This window comes from Mercenaria mercenaria, chromosome 16, assembly GCF_021730395.1.
Source record: "Mercenaria mercenaria strain notata chromosome 16, MADL_Memer_1, whole genome shotgun sequence".
In the NCBI taxonomy this organism is placed as follows: domain Eukaryota; kingdom Metazoa; phylum Mollusca; class Bivalvia; order Venerida; family Veneridae; genus Mercenaria; species Mercenaria mercenaria.
This window is the reverse complement of record NC_069376.1, coordinates 21,055,309-21,077,507: the sequence shown is the minus strand read 5'-3', so window position 1 is coordinate 21,077,507 and position 22,199 is coordinate 21,055,309. Positions and strand designations below refer to the sequence as shown.

General features: G+C 36.9%; 1 protein-coding gene across 5 annotated transcripts in view; it reads right to left on the bottom strand.

Annotated features, from left to right (window-relative positions):
- LOC123540115 (insulin receptor substrate 1-B-like) overlaps positions 1 to 22,199 on the bottom strand; it is a 164,924-nt gene that overhangs the window by 104,443 nt on the left and 38,282 nt on the right. For all 5 annotated transcript variants that reach the window (XM_053526335.1, XM_045324910.2, XM_053526337.1 and 2 more), the window contains 2 exons: positions 15,963 to 16,272; positions 5,540 to 5,679 (listed from right to left, as the gene is read on the bottom strand). In XM_053526335.1, coding sequence (XP_053382310.1) covers positions 5,540 to 5,679; positions 15,963 to 16,272 — 450 coding nt within the window. The remainder of the gene's footprint in view (positions 1 to 5,539; positions 5,680 to 15,962; positions 16,273 to 22,199) is intronic.

The following is a 22,199-nucleotide window of genomic DNA, read 5'->3' as shown; positions in this document are numbered from 1 at the left end:
ATACAACATTCCATTAACAAACTTAAAATGTTTATTTAACACAGCAAATTTTCATGTATATCTACTTACATAGGTGTATATAATACTAAGCAAATCATTGCTTATGTAATGTACTACAAAGCATGGTATCGGTATCGGTATCGTTAAAAATACCGTATCGTTTCGTTGGTATCGGTATCGGTATCGCACCGCTTCGTCCTTAACGATATCCAACCCTAAATATATCATCATCGATAAGGGAGACAATTGAATATTTTCACGAAGGTGGAGCCTGAGTGAAAATATCAGAATTGTCTCGCTTATCGGTGATGATATATTTCGATATCTCACTGCAAACAAACAAATTTTCTTTTTATTTTATGCTAGTTTGTGAAGATCAAGGAATTTTCTGTTTATTACGTGCATAAATGTTCATATAAATCCAATATTTCATGACGAAATTCGGATTCATTTAAGCTACCGTGTTACATATGATACATCCGTTAAATTACCATGGACACTTAGGCACATTAATATCGAATATTGGTGATTAGGTTCATTAAATCAACACGGCGCCATTTTGTTTTTAAAAACAAAAACTGTCTTTAAATATTTTGTGTAAAAATACACAGAGACATTGACAAATGCCGGTAGTTAAGTAGAAGCATATTCAAAACTTTTCGGGTCAATCCGTCAGTTCGTTGAATAACCGGAAGCTTGCTTTGTTTACCACGCTGAAGGTCAGATTAAAAAACAACACGAAAAATCTAAACAACTGAGGAATATGCGTAAGTCCTTGGAAAATCAAGCTGCAGAATTAAATATCATAATGGATTCAATAGAAATAGGTACGAAATATTGATCTAGGAGCTGCATAGCATAACAAAATGGATGGAAGTTTGAACACAACTGGCTTGGAGTGGGAAAGTACTTCGACGAAAATGCTGGCATATTACGTAAGGTTGAGTTGATGTCTTGTGATAATTAACTAAGACAACAACCAACTAAATGTGCTGTCGCCAGTAAAATCTACCACACGATAGTGAACCAATGGAAAAAAGTAGAGGAAACACACATATGCCTTAGCATATATCTGTACCTACATGAATGGCAAGGCCTAGCAACCAAGCTGACAAAGGTAACATAATTTCTTTTGCAAATTTAATTATATAGCTAGCCTGTTCTATATAGGATTGTCTAGCAGTTCATGACTTTTGTATGGCTTGAGTATTAGTATAATCCAGTAATTTTAAAGGCAGCAAAGGGAGGTAATTAAAGAATATATTTCAAGGGAGATAATTTATCTGGGAAAAAAAGAAGTTCGGCACAGTGAGTGATATCGATTTATATCTCACTGCTATTTTCCAGTATTTCACCAATAAGCATAAAATAAACTTAAATGTTTCCTACTCTAACTATTGCATAAAGGTCTTGCAAGTGTATTACACTTAAATGTTTCCTACTGTCACTATTCACACAAAGGTCATGCAAGTATATTACACTTAAATGTTTCCAACTGTCACTATTCACACAAAGGTCATGCAAGTATATTACACTTAAATGTTTCCTACTGTCACTATTCACACAAAGGTCATGCAAGTGTATTACACTTAAATGTTTCCTACTGTCACTATTCACACAAAGGTCATGCAAGTATATTACACTTAGATGTTTCCTACTGTCACTATTCACACAAAGGTCATGCAAGTGTATTACACTTAGATGTTTCCTACTGTCACTATTCCATAAAGGTCTTGCAAGTGTATCACACTTAAATGTTTCCTACTGTCACTATTCACACAAAGGTCATGCAAGTACATTACACTTAAATGTTTCCTACTGTCACTATTCACACAAAGGTCATGCAAGTGTATTACACTTAGATGTTTCCTACTGTCACTATTCCATAAAGGTCTTGCAAGTGTATTACACTTAAATGTTTCCTACTGTCACTATTCACACAAAGGTCATGCAAGTATATTACACTTAAATGTTTCCTGCTGTAACTATTGCATAAAGGTCTTGCAAGTATATTACACTTAGATGTTTCCTACTGTCACTATTCCATAAAGGTCTTGCAAGTGTATTACACTTAAATGTTTCCTACTGTCACTATTCACACAAAGGTCATGCAAGTATATTACACTTAAATGTTTCCTGCTGTAACTATTGCATAAAGGTCTTGCTAGTGTATTACACTTAGATGTTTCCTACTGTCACTATTCACACAAAGGTCATGCAAGTATATTACACTTAGATGTGTCCTACTGTCACTATTCACACAAAGGTCATGCAAGTATATTACACTCAGATGTTTCCTACTGTCACTATTCACATAAAGGTCATGTAAGTATATTACACTTAAATGTTTCCTGCTGTAACTATTGCATAAAGGTCTTGCAAGTATATTACACTTAGATGTTTCCTACTGTTACTATTGCATAAAGGTCATGTAAGTATATTACACTTAGATGTTTCCTACTGTAACTATTGCATAAAGGTCTTGAAAGTATATTACACTTAAATGTTTCCAACTGTTACTATTGCATAAAGACGATGCAAGTATATTACACTTGAATGTTTCCTACTGTAACTATTGCATAAAGACCATGCAAGTATCTTACACTTGAATGTTTCCTACAGTAACTACTACATAAAGACCATGCAAGTATATTACACTTAAATGTTTCCTACTGTAGCTATTGCATAAAGACCATGCAAGTATATTACCACTTAAATGTTTCCTACGGTAACTATTGCATAAAGGCTATGCAAGTATATTACACTTAGATGTTTCCTACTGTAACTATTGCATAAAGGTCTTGCAAGTATATTACATTTAGATGTTTCCTACTGTTACTACTGCATAAAGACCATGCAAGTATATTACACTTAAAGGTCCAATACTAAGGAAAGTGAACATTTTAATTTCTTTTAAAAAGCACAGAAACTATTTCATTTTATTGGAAAATGAAAGTTGGTATGTAGAAATTCGAAATAAATCGCAGTATATGTACAATTATTTTTCTATGAAGTATGAAGAAAGTTAAAAAGACCTGGGGGGTCATTCTGTCGATTCATTGAAATTTCAACATAAAACACATACATTTCTTTGAGTTCCAAAGACCTTCTGTAAATTTTGACCTGCCAATCTTCATTATTTAGTGTCTTGCAGAAGTCTATGCACTGGCTATGAAAACAAGAGGACCATGATGGTCCTGAATCGCTCACCTCTTCCCACATGACCCAGTTTTGAGTATGATGTCGTTTTTTCTATTATTTGACATAGTGACCTAGTTTTTGAGCTCATGTGACCCAGTTTTGGCCTTGACCTAGATATTATCAAGATAAAAATTCTGACCAATTTTCATGAAGATCAATTGAAAAATATGGTCTCTAGAGAGGTCACAAGGTTTTTCTATTAATTGACCTATTGACCTAGTTTTTTTAGGCACGTGACCCAGTTTCAAACTTGACCTAGATATCATCAAGATGAACACTCTGACCAATTTTTATGGAGATCCATACACAAGTATGGCCTCTAGAGAGGTCACAAGGTTTTTCTATTTTTAGACCTACTGACCTAGTTTTTGACCGCACGTGACCCTGTTTCGAACTTGACCTAGATATCATGAAGATAAACATTCAGACCAATTTTCATACAGATCCCATGAAAAATATGGCTTTTAGAGAGGTCACAAGGTTTTTCTATTATTTGACCTACTGACCTAGTTTTTGAGGGCACGTGACCCACTTTCGAACTTGGCCTAGATATCATCAAGATAAACATTCAGACCAACTTTCATACAGATCCCATGAAAAATATGGCCTCTAGAGAGGTCACAAGGTTTTTCTATTATTTGACCTACTGGCCTAGTTTTTGACCGCACATGACCCTGTTTCATACTTGACCTAGATATCATAAAGTTGAATATTCAGACCAATTTTTATACAGATCCCATGAAAAATATGGCCTTTAGAGAGGTAACAAGGTTTTTCTATTATTTGACCTACTGACCTAGTTTTAGAAGGCAAGTGACTCAGTTTCAAACTTGACCTAGATATCATCAAGATGAACATTCTGACCAACTTTCATACAGATCCCATGAAAAATATGGCCTCTAGAGAGGTCACAAGGTTTTTCTATTTTTAGACCTACTGACCTAGTTTTTGATGGCACATGACCCAGTTTCGAACTTGACCTAGATATCATCAAGGTGAATATTCTGACCAATTTTCATGAAGATCTCATGAAATATATGGCCTCTAGAGAGGTCACAAGGTTTTTCTATTTTTAGACCTACTGACCTAGTTTCTGATCGCACGTGACCCAGTTTCGAACTTGACCTAGATATCATCAAGATGAACATTCAGACCAACTTTCATACAGATCCCATGAAAAATATGGCCTTTAGAGAGGTCACAAGGTTTTTCTATTATTTGACCTACTGACCTAGTTTTTGAAGGCACGTGACCCAGTTTCGAACTTGACCTAGATATCATCAAGGTGAACATTCTGACCAATTTTCATGAAGATCTTTTGAAATATATGGCCTCTAGAGAGGTCACAAGGTTTTTCTATTTTTAGACCTACTGACCTAGTTTTTGATGGCATGTGACCCAGTTTCGAACTTGACCTAGATATCATCAAGGTGAACATTCTGACCAATTTTCATGAAGATCTTGTGAAATATATGGCCTCTAGAGAGGTCACAAGGTTTTTCTATTTTTAGACCTACTGACCTAGTTTTTGATGGCACGTGACCCAGTTTCGAACTTAACCTAGATATCATCAAGGTGAACATTCTGACCAACTTTCATAAAGATCCCATGAAAAATGTGACCTCTAGAGTGGTCACAAGCAAAAGTTTACGGACGGACGGACGGACGGACAGACGCACGCACGCACCCACGCACGGACGGACGGACGACGGACGACAGACACCGCGCCATCACAAAAGCTCACCTTGTCACTTTGTGACAGGTGAGCTAAAAATTGCCAACTCACTTTCCCTTAGTAATGGACCTTTAAATGTTTCCTACTGTAATTATTGCGTAAAGGTCTTGCAAGTATATTACACTTAAATGTTTCCTACTGTTACTATTGCATAAAGACCATGCAAGTATACTACACTTAAATATTTCCTACTGTAACTATTGCATAAAAGTCTTGCAAGTATATTACACTTAAGTGTTTCCTACTGTAACTATTGCATAAAGACCATGCAAGTATATTACACTTAAATGTTTCCTACTGTAACTATTGCATAAAGGCTATGCAAGTATATTACACTTAAATGTTTCCTACTTTTATTGCAAATGTTATTAAGGCAATTTAAGTATAGTACAACTGAAGATTTCCTAATGCTATGATAATGAATTAAGATCATGTAAGTATTTAAATGAAGTAATTCTATAAATATATTATTAGAATTATGAAAGATATCATCAAAAATATTAATGGGGATGTTAAAAGTTTTTATTACTACACAACAAACTTAAAAATTTCCTGCTGTTATTATTGCATAAAGGCAAACTAAAAGGGACAGTAGTGACCTACCTGAAATTGGTACGATGGTTTATACTCTGACAGCTTGACAAGGGACACAGCTTTTTCTGAGAGACAGAGACGATATGCACCAGAGATCTTGGGACAGGAATTTGGGGATTTGTGCTTTATCACACCTTGCCAAACATAGTCTGTAAACAAAACAATATATTTTACTGCATACCACAGACACTTGGGGTCAGGACCCCCACCAACCCCACTCTCCTCCACCCCTGGTTAAGTTTTGCGAATATTTTATAACATTTTAACATATATTGCGCATAGGTGACGATCATAAAATGCATTTTTTAACAATTTCAGCTTGTTTTAAAAATGCATTTTTTCCATCAATGTTTTTAAAATAAGAAGCTATGCATCTGTAAAATTGACACTAGAAAACAATAGTCGATTTAGTTTTTCAATTAGCACCTACCTATGAATCCCTGGTATCAATTGACGATTCTGTAACCATTCTGTCAAATGACATTGGTCCTGACAGCTGACATATGGGTTCCATGAGAAATCAATAATTACGATAAATCGATCATTTTTACTTGTATGACACATTTCCCTGTGAAGTGATCCCTGCTTTGCACTGCGCATATCATACCTGGGTATCAAACTTGGATTTTAACCATAGGAAGTGAGGATCAGATCATCCGGTCTAATATAGTCATAAGAGTATTAATTTTGGTACCCGGTTTATTATATGCACAGTACAAAATGGGGTTTCAAGCGGCAAGCAAGTGTTCCCAGTGTCAGTTTCACTGTTGCATGTCTTCTTATTTTAAGAGAATTTATGGTAGAAATTGCATTTTTGAAACACACTGAAATTGTTACAAGATGTGTTTAAAGAGTGTCACCTATGCTCAATACATATTAAAGTGCTAAAAAAATATCTGCTTATCTTAACCAGGGGTGAAGGAGAGGGGGGGGGGGGGGGGAGTCCAAACACCAATTGTCTGTGCTGCATATCTCAGTGTCAATAATATAACAACTAAAATAATAAACAATAAACAACTGGGCCATAATATACTTACCTGAGTGTTTGGTAGACTGTAGGACTGATATATTATTATGATATTGGTCTGTCTGACGAAAATGTCTAGTTTCCTATACAGACAAAGGTAACTAGAATATGTCTGTAGGACACAGGGTGTGCCCCCACAGGTACATTCAGGGCCTCCGCTGTCAATCACCAATGTTGCCATTTGCGATAATTTTAAGAATTTGGCGCTAAATTTTGCGATTTGGCGAAAATGAGTGGCGCATACTTTTTTTTGGACGTTCATGTTTTTTTCCGTAATGATGTAAGCCAGTCAAGAATTGGTTCTCATACACTTGTTTACCTAGGCACTGGTTGTGAATAAAATCGATAACCAGTGTAGGCGGTGTATGTAAATTCAGCTATTGATGTTAGGTGACACTTTGAGAAGATAATTGCGTAATTATGTGTGAACTGATAATTAATTAAGAAATAATATATCTCATCCAGTGATTTGTCGTTGAATAAATCATTGTTTGGACTTCAGATGCAAAGGAATTATATCACGAGGGCGCATCTGAACGACAAACAATGATTTATTCAAGAGCAAATCACTAAATGAGATATATTATTTCGATTCTAACACATTACCTAGGATTTTTAAGTACATCCTTGACAACATTCATTAAATATTTGCCGGTTTTCAATCGGTTTAATTTCCAGCGCGCCGCTATGCCGTTTGACGCCATGACGTAATAATTGTGACGTCAGAACAGTGATTTGCTGTATAATAATTCACTGTTTTCTGTCTTCTTTGTTTAATAGGAAAATGAATCGAATGTGTTAGAATCAGTTATAAAAACATCTGCCAACTTGTATATTTTAAGTGTGCCTAGGATTCACCAAAATTAACGGCAATTATGGCAAACTTGATGTGTTTGGATTTTTACAAAAAGACCGACATGTATATATGTGACATGCAGTTGTATAACGAATTTTTAATTAGTACGAAAGATAATCAAGTTTGTTACTTTTTACAAACATTTTAGATAATTTTTTAATTCATCATTTATCCTAAAAGATTTTAACGATGGGTGTGAAAACAAAAACACAATTGACTCAACTGGTATCCTGGCTAATTTCTTTAAAATGTTTAGAAACTTTGGAAAAGTATCAGTCACTACCATGGAAATAAAAGACAGTATGGATTATAGTAATCTCATGATAGTTTAAGATATATTCTACATCAAATTTAGAAACTGAACTTTTCCTTTGTTTCTACTTTTACAATTGTTTAATACACCTGGTTATTATTCCTAATGTAAATATTTACAGTAATTAATTTCCCTATGCACACTTCAACAGCCAACTTAGAGAAATAAAAGAGGCTCAGAACTTTGGCTCAAAAGTGGCTCTAATTTTTTTAAATTGGCGAAAAGGTTGGCGACAAGTATGAACAAGACGACCATGATGGTCCTGAATCGCTCACCTCTTCCCACATGACCCAGTTTTGAGTATGACGTCGTTTTTTCTATTATTTGACATAGTGACCTAGTTTTTGAGCTCATGTGACCCAGTTTTGAGTTTGACCTAGATATTATCAAGATAAAAATTCTGATAATTTTCATGAAGATCCATTGAAAAATATGGTCTCTAGAGAGGTCACAAGGTTTTTCTATTATTTGACCTATTGACCTAGTTTTCGAAGGTACCTGACCCTGATTTGAACTTGACCTAGATATCATCAAGGTGAACATTCTCACTAATTTTCATGAAGATCTCAAGAAAAATATGGCCTCTAGAGACATCACAAGGTTTTTCTATTTTTATACCTACTGGCCTAGTTTTTGACCGCACGTGACCCAGTTTCGAAACTGACCTAAATATCATTAAGGTGAACATTCAGATCAATTTTCATGAAGATCCATTGAAAAAATGGCCTCTAGAGAGGTTAAAAGATTTAAATAATTTTAGACCTACTGACCTAGTTTTTGACCGCAGTTGACCCAGTTTCGAACTTGACCTAGATATCATCAAGATGAACACTCAGACCAACTTTCATACAGATCCCATGAAAAGTATGGCCTCTAGAGAGGTCACAAGGTTTTTTTATTATTTGACCTACTGACCTAGTTTTTTAAGGCACGTGACCCAGTTTCAAACTTGACCTAGATATCATCAAGGTGAACATTCTGACCAATTTTTATGGAGATCCATACACAAGTATGGCCTCTAGAGAGGTCACAAGGTTTTTCTATTTTTAGACCTACTGACCTAGTTTTTGAGGGCACATGACCCTGTTTCGAACTTGACCTAGATATCATCAAGATGAACATTCAGACCAATTTTCATACAGATCCCATGAAAAATATGTCTTTAGAGAGGTCACAAGGTTTTTCTATTATTTGACCTACTGACCTAGTTTTTGAGGGCATGTGACCCACTTTCAAACTTGACCTAGATATCAACAAGATGAACATTCAGACCAACTTTCATACAGATCCCATGAAAAATATGGCCTCTAGAGAGGTCACAAGGTTTTTCTATTTTTTGACCTACTGACTTAGATTTTGATGGCACGTGACCCACTTTCGAACCTGACCTAGATATCATCAAGGTGAACGTTCTGACTTATTTTCATGAAGATCTCATGAAATATATGGCCTCTAGAGAGGTCACAAGGTTTTTTCAATTTTTTAAACCTAATGACCTAGTTTTTGACCACACGTGACCCAGTTTCGATCTTGACCTAGATATCATCAAGATGAACATTCAGACCAACTTTCATACAGATCCCATGAAAAATATGGCCTCTAGAGAGGTCACAAGGCTTTCCTATTTTTAGACCTACTGACCTAGTTTTTGACCGCACATGACCCAGTTTCAAACTTTACCTAGATATCATCAAGATGAACATTCAGACAAACTTTCATACAGATCCCATGAAAAATATGGCCTTTAGAGAGGTCACAAGGTTTTTCTATTATTTGACCTACTGACCTAGTTTTTCAAGGCACGTGACCCAGTTTCGAACTTGACCTAGATATCATCAAGGTGAACGTTCTGACCAATTTTCATGAAGATCTTTTGAAATATATGGCCTTTAGAGAGGTCACAAGGTTTTTCTATTTTTAGACCTACTGACCTAGTTTTTGATGGCACGTGATCCAGTTTCGAACTTGACCTAGATATCACCAAGATGAACATTCTCACCAATTTTCATGAAGATCTTGTAAAAAATATGGCCTCTAGAGAGGTCACAAGGTTTTTCTATTTTTAGACCTACTGACCTAGTTTTTGAGGGCACGTGACCCAGTTTCGAACTTGACCTAGAATTTACCAAGATGAACATTCTGACCAACTTTCATAAAGATCCCATAAAAACTGTGACCTCTAGAGATGTCACAAGGGAAAGTTTACGCACGCACGGACGCACACACGCACGGACGACGGACGCTACGCGATCACAAAAGCTCACCTTGTCACTTTGTGACTGGTGAGCTAAAAACCCAGAGGAGGCCCTGACATTTGTTACAAATAAGAGGTAATTATTCAAATGTTTGCAGTCTTAAGGGGGTATGGCCTCAAAACACATTTTATATAAAGGATTCATTATTCTAGGCCATATACTTTTTGAGCTATGAGCATCACAAACAAAAAGTCCACTATTTTCAAGTATTTTGGCTATTTCAAGGACTCTGTAACTAGTGCTAAAATCTAAAGAAGAATGGTAAGTGTGCAAGGTCACATCATGATAAAGACTGGTGCAAGGTTTCCTGAATTTTATATCAAATACTTTTTGAGTTAGGCATGTCATTAGGCGAAAATGTGCATTTTTGACTATTTCAGGGGGCGTAACTATGGAAATAGGTGGTGAAGTCAGATGAAAAACAGGAGGTGCACAAGTTCATATCATGATAAAGGCTCATGCAAGATTTCATAAATTTATATAAAATTCTTTTTGAGCTAGGCGTGTCATAAAGTTTATTTGGACAGACAGACACACGGACAAGACCAAATCTATATATGCCCCCTCCTCTTAGTGGTGGGGGCACAAAAACTCATTTTGCAAGTACTGTCATTTTTCAGACAACTACACTTTCATAAATTTTCTTTCATAGCAATAAATTCAAATTCTGACAAATATTTTCCAAGAAGAAAATTGGATCCTTGCTATAAACTTCTGTATACGAGTTCAAAGCATTTACATGTAGTTACAAGATAGAAAAGAGTACACTGTACAGTATACTAATGAGGTCAGGGATCATCCTAGGTAAAAATTTTAGGGAGAAGTGACTTCTCCCTCCACAGAATTTTGGGAGAAATCGAGGAATTTAAAGAGAAGATTCGGCATAGTATTCAGTTTCCCACCTATATATCCACTTTCTATGGGTCTTGCTACAACTTATAAACAGTAACTACTGAAATTGAATACTGCATTATTATTTTCATGAATTTCTAAATTAAGTACAAACTGAGCTTTGAAAAAGTCGCCTTTAAATTTTGATCCGAAATTTACACGTCCGAAACTTGTAAATTTATCAGGTGCACTATCGAAACGCCGTGAAAATTTTCATTCATGTTTTGATTCTCGTGCTTTAATAATGCTCGATTCTTGCATCAACTTGTTCAGATTTATACATTTAATTGATTTATTTATTAATCTTTTCGAAAATAATACCAAACTTGTACATATTGGCGATCTTTTTACAATATTTTGTCCGCAATTCAGACGACCGCGGAATCGTTTTTTATCCACAGCGCCCGAGCAATTCATTTACAGAAATTGGCCGTATTTGAAATAATTTTTGAAGTAATTTTTAATAAAATCAAGAAATAATATACAACTGATGTACAAGATCATGCACTCGTTACGTTTATCAGCTTTTTATCCGCTTTTTACACGCCGACTGAAAATTTTCAAAATGGCAGTGGCTTACAATATTATTAATGCTATGATTGGCTGAAGTTTGACAGGCGTGTAGGCGGGGTTGACCATGGATTTATTGGTAATTTAACCTAGAATATGCATCAAGTTTTACAACTTTAAGTGAACAGATTACAACACTCTGAAAAACAAGGCGAATCGGATTTCGCCTGGAGGCGATAATTAGGCGAAGTGGCCGACTTTACAGCAACAATATCGCTCAAATCGCCTTGTAGGATGATCCCTGGAGGTATAAATTGAGGTGTTTATAAAAAGGATTGACATTTAGTACTTAATTTCTTATGTTTACAATATTTTAAGAAATATTACAAATTGTCAAGATGATTTGACTGACAGCCGCTGTATTGGGTGCTGTTTTCCCATTCATTTTGTGATAACTAAAATTATTCATTTTATTATTTATACTACCATGAATGTATTTTGTGATATTTCAAATATTGCATATTTTAGGATAATATACCTTATAATAATCTAAAATATATTTAAATATATCTGGGATGTCCTAAATGACTGAAAAATATAAAATGATCTAACAATATTGGATATATATCTCTTAATACAAACAGTGATTGCAAAACTTTACATTTTGTACTTTGGAAATACTGGGGTCAAAAGATGAATACAGTGAAAACAAGGAGCTGCGTTCAATAAACGCTTGATGCCCCCGGTGGCATCCTTGCCGATACAAAGCAACCTATGTCCAAAACGAGGTCAAGTTCAAGGTCAAGGTCAAACTGAGGTCAGGTGATGTCTGAAGATGAGGAATGATCACAGGTTACATCTGCATTAGTATCAAGTCATTCTAGTTAGGGGTATTGATGCTAGACGAAACAGTCCCATTTGGTTAACCTCGTACGGCCAGTCGGACGAACGGACGGACATAACAATCACTATATGCCTCTCGCATTAGTAGATGCCGGGGGCATAAAAATCTGGGCACAATCTAACCTTTTAACTAAAATACCTTTTACCTCATAAGGCTTTTAAAGTTATTTTATGTTCATATACCTTTAGAAGACTTAAAGGTTCAATCAAATAAAGGTGCTTCAAACAACATACATGCAAAATATCTTTTCTTAATGTATTACTTTTTTGCCTTTTTCTTTTAGGGGCTAGCAGATGCCATTTTTAGTGCATCAAGGGAGACTATAAATGTAGTATTTGAAAGACTGTTCTCAACTGCCAACTCAGTCACACTATCATAACACATCATCTCAAAATCTCTTGATGGATGGCAGAGATATGTAGCAGAAATGAAAATGTAGACCGACTGACTACATGACATAATGAAATGACAGAGTTAAGTTTTCCTCCAAGTTTTCCAAATCAAGTGATATCTAATGAAACTGATGATAAAAGGTAACACCATGCAAAAATGGCAGAAAACACTTGTTAATTTGCAATTTGGGGTAAGACCTATTTTTATGCTCTTAAGATATGGGACTACATTTCTTCTGACATATTTCAACCTTTAGCCTGCTGGTGGTAAGTGATTTTGCCTTTCAGTAAGTAAAATTCAATGAACACCCCTTAAGATAATAAGTAGTATTGCCAAAACTGAATGATGAACCAGTCCAATGTAGAAATTTAGCAGGGTAAAGGTTAACAAGAGCAGCTGCTGTCTGTTGACAGCACGCTGGACTATTTCAAGTGAAGAATTGGTTGTTAGTATGGGGTCAAAATATTACCAGAGATTTTCAGACAAACAAGAGGGTCATGATGACCCTGGATCGCTCACCTGAGTAATATGAGCTACATGTTTCAAATGTCAAACTGATGATAAAATATTATGAAAGTGAGCAGGTCACATTCATGGTCAATGAAATTCAGTTTTACGATTTGTGTGCAAAACTGTGTAATCAAAATTTCAAGGCTGTATCTTAAAAAACAAGAAAGTCGGTCAGTAGGTCAAGGTCAGAGTCAAGTGACATCATATTACTTGCAGTCATCAGGTAATTATAATTAAACAGTCTTGGAAATAGGATCAGATGATTTTTTAAGTATTTTTCCTATATAACTCACATAATAACTAAGTGACCCCAGGGAGGGGCCTCTTTTAACCCCAGGGGCATAATTTGAACAATTTTGGTAGAGGACTACTAGACAATTCATCATACCAAATATCAAAAGCCTAGGTCGTATGGTTTCAGACAAGAAGATTTTTAAAGCTTTTTCCTATATAAGTCTATATAAAACTTGGGTACCCCAGGACAGGGCCTCTTTTCACCCATGGGGTACAATTTGAAAAATTTTGGTTGAGGACCGTAAGACAATGCTACAAACCAAATATCAAAGGTCTAAGGGTTGTGGTTTCAGACAAGAAGATTTTTAAACTTTTTTTCCTATATAAGTCTATGTAAAACTTGGGACCCCCGGGGCGGGGCCACATTTAACCCTAGGGGGATAATTTGAATAATCTTGGTAGAGGACCACTAGATGATGCTACAAACCAAATATCAAAGCCCTAGGCCATGTGGTTTTGTACAAGAAGATTTTCAAAGTTTTCCCTATATAAGTCTATATAAACCATGTAACCCCCGGGGCGGGGCCATATTTGACCTAGGGGGAAATCTTGGTAGAGGACCACTAGATGATGCTACAAACCAAATATCAAAGCCCTAGGCCATGTGGTTTTGTACAAGCATATTTTCAAAGTTTTCCCTATATAAGTCTATATAAACCATGTGAACCCCGGGGCGGGGCCATATTTGACCCTAGGGGGATAATTTGAACAATTTTCGTACAGGACCAATATGATCAGATCATTTTTGAAGTATTTTTTGCTATATAACTCATACACAAGTGACCCCCAGGGCGGGGCCTCTTTTCACCCCAGGGGCATAATTTGAACAATCTTGTTTGAGAACCACTAGGCAATGCTACATACCACATATCAAAGGCCTAGGCCTTGAACTTTCAGACAAGAAGATTTTTAAAGTTTTTTCCTATATAAGTCTATATAAAACTTGTGACATCCAAGGCAGGGCCTCTTTTCATACCAGGGGCATAATTTGAACAATTTTGGTAGAGGACCACTAGGCAATGCAACCTACCAAATATCAAAAGCCTAGGCCTTGCAGTTTCAGGCAAGAAGATTTTTAAAGTCTTTTTCCTATATAAGTCTATGTAAAATTTGGGACCCCCGGGCGGGGCCTCTTTTCACCCCAGGGTAATAATTTGAATAATCTTGGTAGAGGACCACAAGGCAATGCTACATACCAAATATCAAAGGCCTAGGTCTTGTGGTTTCAGATAAGAAGATTTTTAAAGTTTTTTTCCTATGTAAGTCTATGTAAAACTTGGGACCCCCCGGGGTGTGGCCTCTTTTCACCCCAAGGGCACAATTTGAACAATCTTCATAGAGGACCATTAGATGATGCCACATGCCAAATATCGAGGCTCTACGCCTTGCGGTTTTGGACAAGAAGATTTTTTAAGTTTTTCCTTTCGGTTGCCATGGCAACCAGAGTTCAGTATGGAATTCAATTCTTTGAATAATTTTTAAAGAGGACCATCCATGGAACATCCCTGTGAAGTTTCATCACAATTGGCCTGGTTGTTTAGGAGATGTTGTTTAAAGGAAAGTGTGGACGGACGGATGGACGAACGTTCCTACAGCTGGACCTTTATTGGGTATTTCTTTTGTTAAAAAGTACCCAATATGCTACAAAAAGTACCCAATAAACACTGCGGAATGAATAGAATTTACCGTTACCTATTGTTCTCTATACCCAACAAATGTTCATTCGTGGGCTCGGACAGACGGACGCCGGACGGTGAGCGATCACAATAGCTCACCCCGAGCACTTTGTGCTCAGGTTAGCTAAAAACTGGAATGGGACGCAAAACTCAATTAATTTCTACACATGTCATGTCAAGAAAGGGTCATAACTGAGATAAAATCATAGTCTTGCCTACATATGGAGACTATGATGATGAAGAAGTGGTCAAAGTTTCAAAGCCATATGTCAAATAGTTTAAACAAAATAAGGACTTGTACAAAAACTGAACCAATTTCCAAGTCCAGAAAGGGCTATAATTCAGCCAAAATGTCTTGAGAGAGTTATGTACCCTTGCCTACAGATACAGACTGTTAAAATGAAAAAGTGATAAAAGCGTCAAAGCTACATGTCAAACAGTTTACACAAAATAAATATGAATAATAAAATTGTACGAAAAACATAACCAAGATTTGTAAATTAAAAGGGGCCAAAACTCAGACAATATCCTCGATGGAGTTATGTACTCTTGCCTAATACTTGACATGGTGATGGTACACAAGTGTTGAAAGTTTCAAAGCTATATATGTCAAAAGGCTTTGTCAAAATGTGGACAGGTACGAAAAACTTAACCAAGGTGTGACACCGACACCAACAAAATGGTGAGTAGGACAGCTCTCAATCTCTGAATAGTCAAGCTAAGTGTTTCCTTTGAAATACAAGTATATAATGAACATGAGAAATACTGCTCATGGAAGATAGTGCAATGGAGATCATACTTACCATAATGCACTCTAGGTTCTTCATCTTGTGGTAAATATTCATTCTGATATTCAAGCATCTTATTTATCCAATCTTCTTGTTCATCCTGACTTTCGGCCAACGCAGAGAAGCATTCTGCTGGCAAGAAAACTGCTATCCCATGCTTGTGTTTCGAGTCAATTTTCTTGTTTATGTTGAAAATGGTGTGGAGCTGGTAAGATTTCTTTGGTGGATGACTTGTTTTAAATTTTTTCTCACTGTCAAAATAGTCAAGTCTTGCTGGCCCACTGCTGCTTGTGGCTCGCAGTACGAAGAATTTCTTCTTCATAGTCTAAAATAACATTTTTGGTTGATCAGCTTTCAGAAATAACAAGAAATTATAAAAGAATTATCAAAATCCACTAGAAATGGACATTTTTCACAAAACATTCAATGATATTGACAGCCAATATGAAGTCCACAAGATATGAAACAGTCTACATCTACATCCACTGTGTACTGCCCAACAATCAATTCTGATTATAACTGGGAGGCGCTTTGTCTGGGACAGACTGTTAAAAGATGAGCAAGCTCATTATGTGCAAAGTTAAAAAGAACTACAATTACTAAGATAAAAACATAGATATAGATTAGAAAGTTACAGTTGCCAGCCTCTCAGTGAATAGAATCAAACTGGGGCTGGACTGTATATGTAGGGGGAGACCGTTCCAGGAACGAATTGTTCTTGTTAACAAGAGGGTCATGATGACCCTGGATCGCTCACCTGAGTAATATGAGCCACATGTTTCAAATGGCAAACTGATGCTAAAATATTAAGAAGGTAGGTCAGTAAGTCAAATTCATGGTAACTGAAAGTCAGTTTTAAGATCGGTGTGCAAAACTGTACATGTCATCCAAATTTCAAGGCTGTATCTTAAACAAGAGGGTCATGATGACCCTGGATCGCTCACCTGAGCTACATGTTTCAAATGTCAAACTGATGATAAAATATTAAGAAAGTCAGCAGGTCACATTCATGGTCAACGAAATTCAGTTTTACGATTTGTGTGCAAAACTGTGTACGTCATCAAAATTTCAAGGCTGTATCTTAAAAAATGAAAGCAGGTCAGTAGGTCAAGGTCACAGTCAAGTGACATCATATTACTTGGGGTCATCAGGTAATTATAATTAAATAGTCTTGGAAATAGGATCAGATGTTTTTTTAAGTATTTTTCCTATATAACTCACATAATAACTAAGTGACCCCAGGGAGGGGCCTCTTTTAAAAACAAGGGCATAATTTGAACAATTTTGGTAGAGGACTACTAGACAATGCATCATACCAAATATCAAAAGCCTAGGTCGTATGGTTTCTGACAAGAAGATTTTTAAAGCTTTTTCCTATATAAGTCTATATAAAACTTGGGACCCCCAGGACAGGGCCTCTTTTCACTTAAGGGGTACAATTTGAAAAATTTTGGTAGAGGACCATAAGACAATGCTACAAACCAAATATCAAAGGTCTAAGGGTTGTGGTTTCATACAAGAAGATTTTTAAACTTTTTTTCCTATATAAGTCTATGTAAAACTTGTGACCCCCGGGGCGGGCCATATTTGACCCTAATGGATAATTTGAACAATCTTGGTAGAGGACCACTAGATGATGCTACAAACCAAATATCAAAGCCCTAGGCCATGTGGTTTTGTACAAGAAGATTTTCAAAGTTTTCCCTATATAAGTCCATATAAAACATGTGACCCCCAGGGCAGGGCAATATTTGACCCTAGGGGGATAATTTGAACAATCTTGGTAGAGGACCACTAGATGATGCTACATACCAAATATCAAAGCCCTAGGCCATGTGGTTTTGTACAAGACGATTTTCAAAGTTTTCCCTATATAAGTCTATATAAACCATGTGACCCCCGGTGCGGGCCATATTTGACCCTAGGGGGATAATTTGAACAATTTTGGTAGAGGACCACTAGATGATGCTACACACCAGATATCAAAGCCCTAGGTCCTGTGGTTTTGGACAAGAATATTTTTAAAGTTTTTCCTTTCGGTTGCCATGGCAACCAGAGTTCTGCATGGAATTCAATTCTTTGAACAATTTTGAAAGGAGGCCACCCAAGGATCATTCCTGTGAAGTTTGGTGTAATTCTGCGCAGTGGTTTTCAAGAAGAAAATTTTTTTAGGAAATGTTGACGGACGGACGACGCACGACACATACCGCACTACGGACGCCGGACATTGAGCGGTCACAAAAACTCACCATGAGCCTTTGGCTCAGGTGAGCTAAAACAAGAAAGTAGGTCAGTAGGTCAAGGTCACAGTCAAGTGATCCCTAATCACTTGGGGTCATCAGGTAATTATAATCAAACATTCTAGGAAATATGATCTGATAATTTTTGAAGTATTTTTTCCTGTATAACTCATAATTATAACAAGTGACCCCCAGGGCAGGGCCTCTTTTCACCCCAGGGACATAATTTGATCAAACTTGTTAGAGATCCACCATGCAATGCTACATACCAAATATCAAAGGCCTAGGCCTTGAACTTTCAGACAAAAAGAGCTTCTTTTTCTTTCCTATATAAGTCTATGTAAAACTTGAGACCCCCTGGGGCAGGGCCTCCTTTGACCCCAGGGGCATAATTTGAATAATTTTGGTAGAAGACCGCAAGGCAATGCTACATACAAAATATCAAAGACCTAGGTCTTGTGGTTTTAGACAAGAAGATTTTTAAAGTTTTTTCCTATATAAGTATATATGTAAAACTTGTGACCCCCGGGGTGGGGCCTCTTTTCACCCCAGGAGAACAATTTGAACAATCTTGATAGAGGACCATAAGATGATGTCACATGCAAAATATCAAGGCTCTACGCCTTGCCGTTTTGGACAAGAAGATTTTTCAAGTTTTTCCTTTCGGTTGCCATGGCAACCAGAGTTCTGCATGGAATTCAATTCTTTGAACAATTTTGAAAGGGGACCACCCAGGGATCATTTCTGTGAAATTTGGTGTAATTCTGCCCAGTGGTTTTCAAGAAGAAGATTTTTTTATAAAATGTTGACAGACGCACGACACATGACACACGACGAACACTGAGCGGTCACAAAAGCTCACCATGAGCCTTAGGCTCAGGTGAGCTAAAAAGGAGTTTGAATGGTATTGCGTGTGAGATTGTGGGATCAAGTAGTTCAGGTTCCTTGTAGGTGTGAGGTGGTTATGGTCAACTGCAATAAGACTGTACATTATTTTAAACAAGAGGGCCCTAGGTGCTCACCTGTGTAACACACCATAACAGTGTAAACATGTTTTACCTAGTGATTTCATGGAGACAAATATTCTGACCAATTTTCATTAAGACTGGACCAAAAACGTGGCCTCTTGAGTGTAAACAAGTATTTTCTTTGATTTGACCTAGTTGACTAGTCTTTAACCCTACATGATCCAGATTCGAACTTTCATGAAAACAAACATTCTGACAAAGTTTCGGAAAGATTGGAGAAAAAAAGTGGCCTCTAGAGTGTATACAAAGTTTTCCTATGATTTGACCTAGTAACCTAATTTTTGCCAGTTTTCGAAAGGAACCGAGATATTATGCCAATACAAGTTGTGTACAAGTTTGATTATAGTCGATTGCAAAAGGTTGTCTCTATTGTGTTCACAAGCCAAAAATAGCAAAATCTGGCCCTTTAAGGGGCCATAACTCTGCAACCCATGATGGGATCTGGCCAGTTTTCAAAAGGAACCGAGATATTATGCCAATACAAGTCATGTGCAAGTTTTATTAAAGTTGATTGCAAAATGTGGTCTCTATCGTGTTCACAAGCCAAAAATAGCAAATTTTGGCCCTTGAAGGGACCATAACTCTTGATCCCATGATGGGATCTGGCCAGTTTTCAAAAGGAACCGAGATATTATGCCAATACAAGTTGCGTGCAAGTTTTATTAAAGTTGATTGCACAATGTGGTCTCTATCGTGTTCACAAGCCAAAAACAGCAAATTTTGGCCCTTTTAGGGGCCATAGCTCTGGATCCCATGAAGGGATCTGGCCAGTTTTCAAAAAAGAACCAAGATATTACGCCAATACAAGTTGTGTGAAAGTTTTATTTAAGTTGGTTGCAAAATTTGGTCTCTCTCGTGTTCACAAGCCAAAAATGGCAAATTTTGACCATTTAAGGGGCCATAAGTTCGCATAACTCTGGAACCCATGATGGGATCTGGCCAGTTTTCGAAAGGAACCGAGATATTATTCAAGTTGTGTGCAAGTTTGATAAAAATCAAATACAAAATGTGGTATCTATCGTGTTCACAAGGAAATTGTGGACGGACGGATGACGGACAAAAGGTGATCACAAAAGCTCACCATGTCACTACGTGACAGGTGAGCTAAAAATATAATAAGGGAATTTCTAATGCAGCTTTGTTCAAAGGATTGCCAGTTGAGATAATTAAGCATTTGGGTGACACTGCTTGTTTGAACATAGTTGTTACATACGTATCGAGCTGCAGATGGTTGTACTCGTTCAATTTTGTATGTGAGGGATTTTTGCCAAGGGTGCCATATAGTGGAACAGTATTGAAGCTGTGGGCAGACGTAACTGTTGTAAGCTGTTTCTTTTACTTTTCTGTTGTTTGTTTTGACATTTCTTTTGATGAATCTTATCTAAGTGAATTATTTACTTTCAATGTGATGTTATCAATGTGTTTTGACCAGCTGAGAGCTTTACTTAGTGTAACGCCCAGGTATTTAGCAGCTTCTGTAGTTTTTAGTGATATATTATGGAGTGTATAATAATTGTAGATGATAGGTTTTTTTCTTTTGAGTAATCCTCAACACCTCACACTTATCTGGATTGATCTCCATTGACCAGTCCTTTTCCCAGGCTTCTAGGAAGATCATTTTGTAGGGATTGAGAATCAAGGGAGGATTTAACCGTCATACAATCGTGTCATCTGCAAAAAGTTGTGACTTACTTTTGATGGACTCTGTGATGTAATTTATGAAGGCTAGAAAGAGATAAGGGCCAATGACTGATCCTTGCAGAACCCCGAAAAGAACAGGAAGTTCATCTGAGGTGAAGCCATCCACAACTACTCTTTGGGAACGGTCCTTGAGTAATGACTTGATCCACTGGGATGCTAATGGGCGGACTCCCAGGGTATCAAGCTTATGAATCAATTTATGGTGGTCAACCTTGTCAAAGGCTTTACTGAAGTCCATAACAATGACGTCAGTCTGTTGGCCATTCTCAAGATTGTCAAATACCTCTTTTGTGAAGCTTATAAGTTGTGTTTCACGGCTATGCTCTGACCTAAAGCCATGTTGATACTGGCTACTTTTAAGGAGGTCATTGCTGTCAAAGTGGGACTTGATATTTGAGATAAGAATATGTTCTATTAATTTAGAGGCAAAACATGTTAGGGATATATATGGGCCTATAGTTACTAGCCTTGGATTTTGGATTTTCTTGTATACTAGTGCAACGATTGCTCTCTTCCAGTCTTCTGGGACTTGACCTGTTTCAAGAGATAGTTGGAATATCTTTGTAATGACTGGGGCTATCTCCTGGTGAAGCTCCTTAAGTAATCTTGGGGAAATTTCATCAGGACCAGAGGCTTTATTTGGATTTAGCCCCATTAGTAACTTGTCCACGCCCTCAACAGTTATGAGGATCGTTCGCATCTCTGGTGCTGATTTAGGGTTTGTTGCTTTTTTGCTGAGTTGTTTCAGGCTTAGGGGTTGGGGCTTTGAAAAGAAAGATTCAAACTGTTTACTGAGGATATTTGCCGTTGTGACCGGGTCGGTATGAGTTAGGCCCTCATACTTCAAGGAGGCTACACCACAACTCTCTGTTTTGTTATGTTTAACAAACGAGTAGAACTTTTTGTTCCTACCCGGTTGGGAGTCGCCAGTAAAAATGAGCGATTCCAAATAAGACCATTAGGAGGTTATTTTCTTTTGGATCCTACATTTTAGGGCCTGGGCAATGCTTGATTGTTTACCTTTCTTTTTCATGTTTGAATACATTCTGTCCCATTTACGTGTAAGTCTGAGAATTTTGGGGGATAACCAGGGGAGGTCTGCACATGTCTTACTTAGTTTTGTTGGGATGTGTTTACCACTCAGCTTATTTATTTCTTCTTTAAATGCATTCCATGTGGAGTTGGGATCTGTATGGTTTGAGTTGGAAAATTGAACACTAAAACTAAAGTATGATTTGAAATTAGACCAGTATGTTAATATTTAGTTCATGAAAAACTATGTC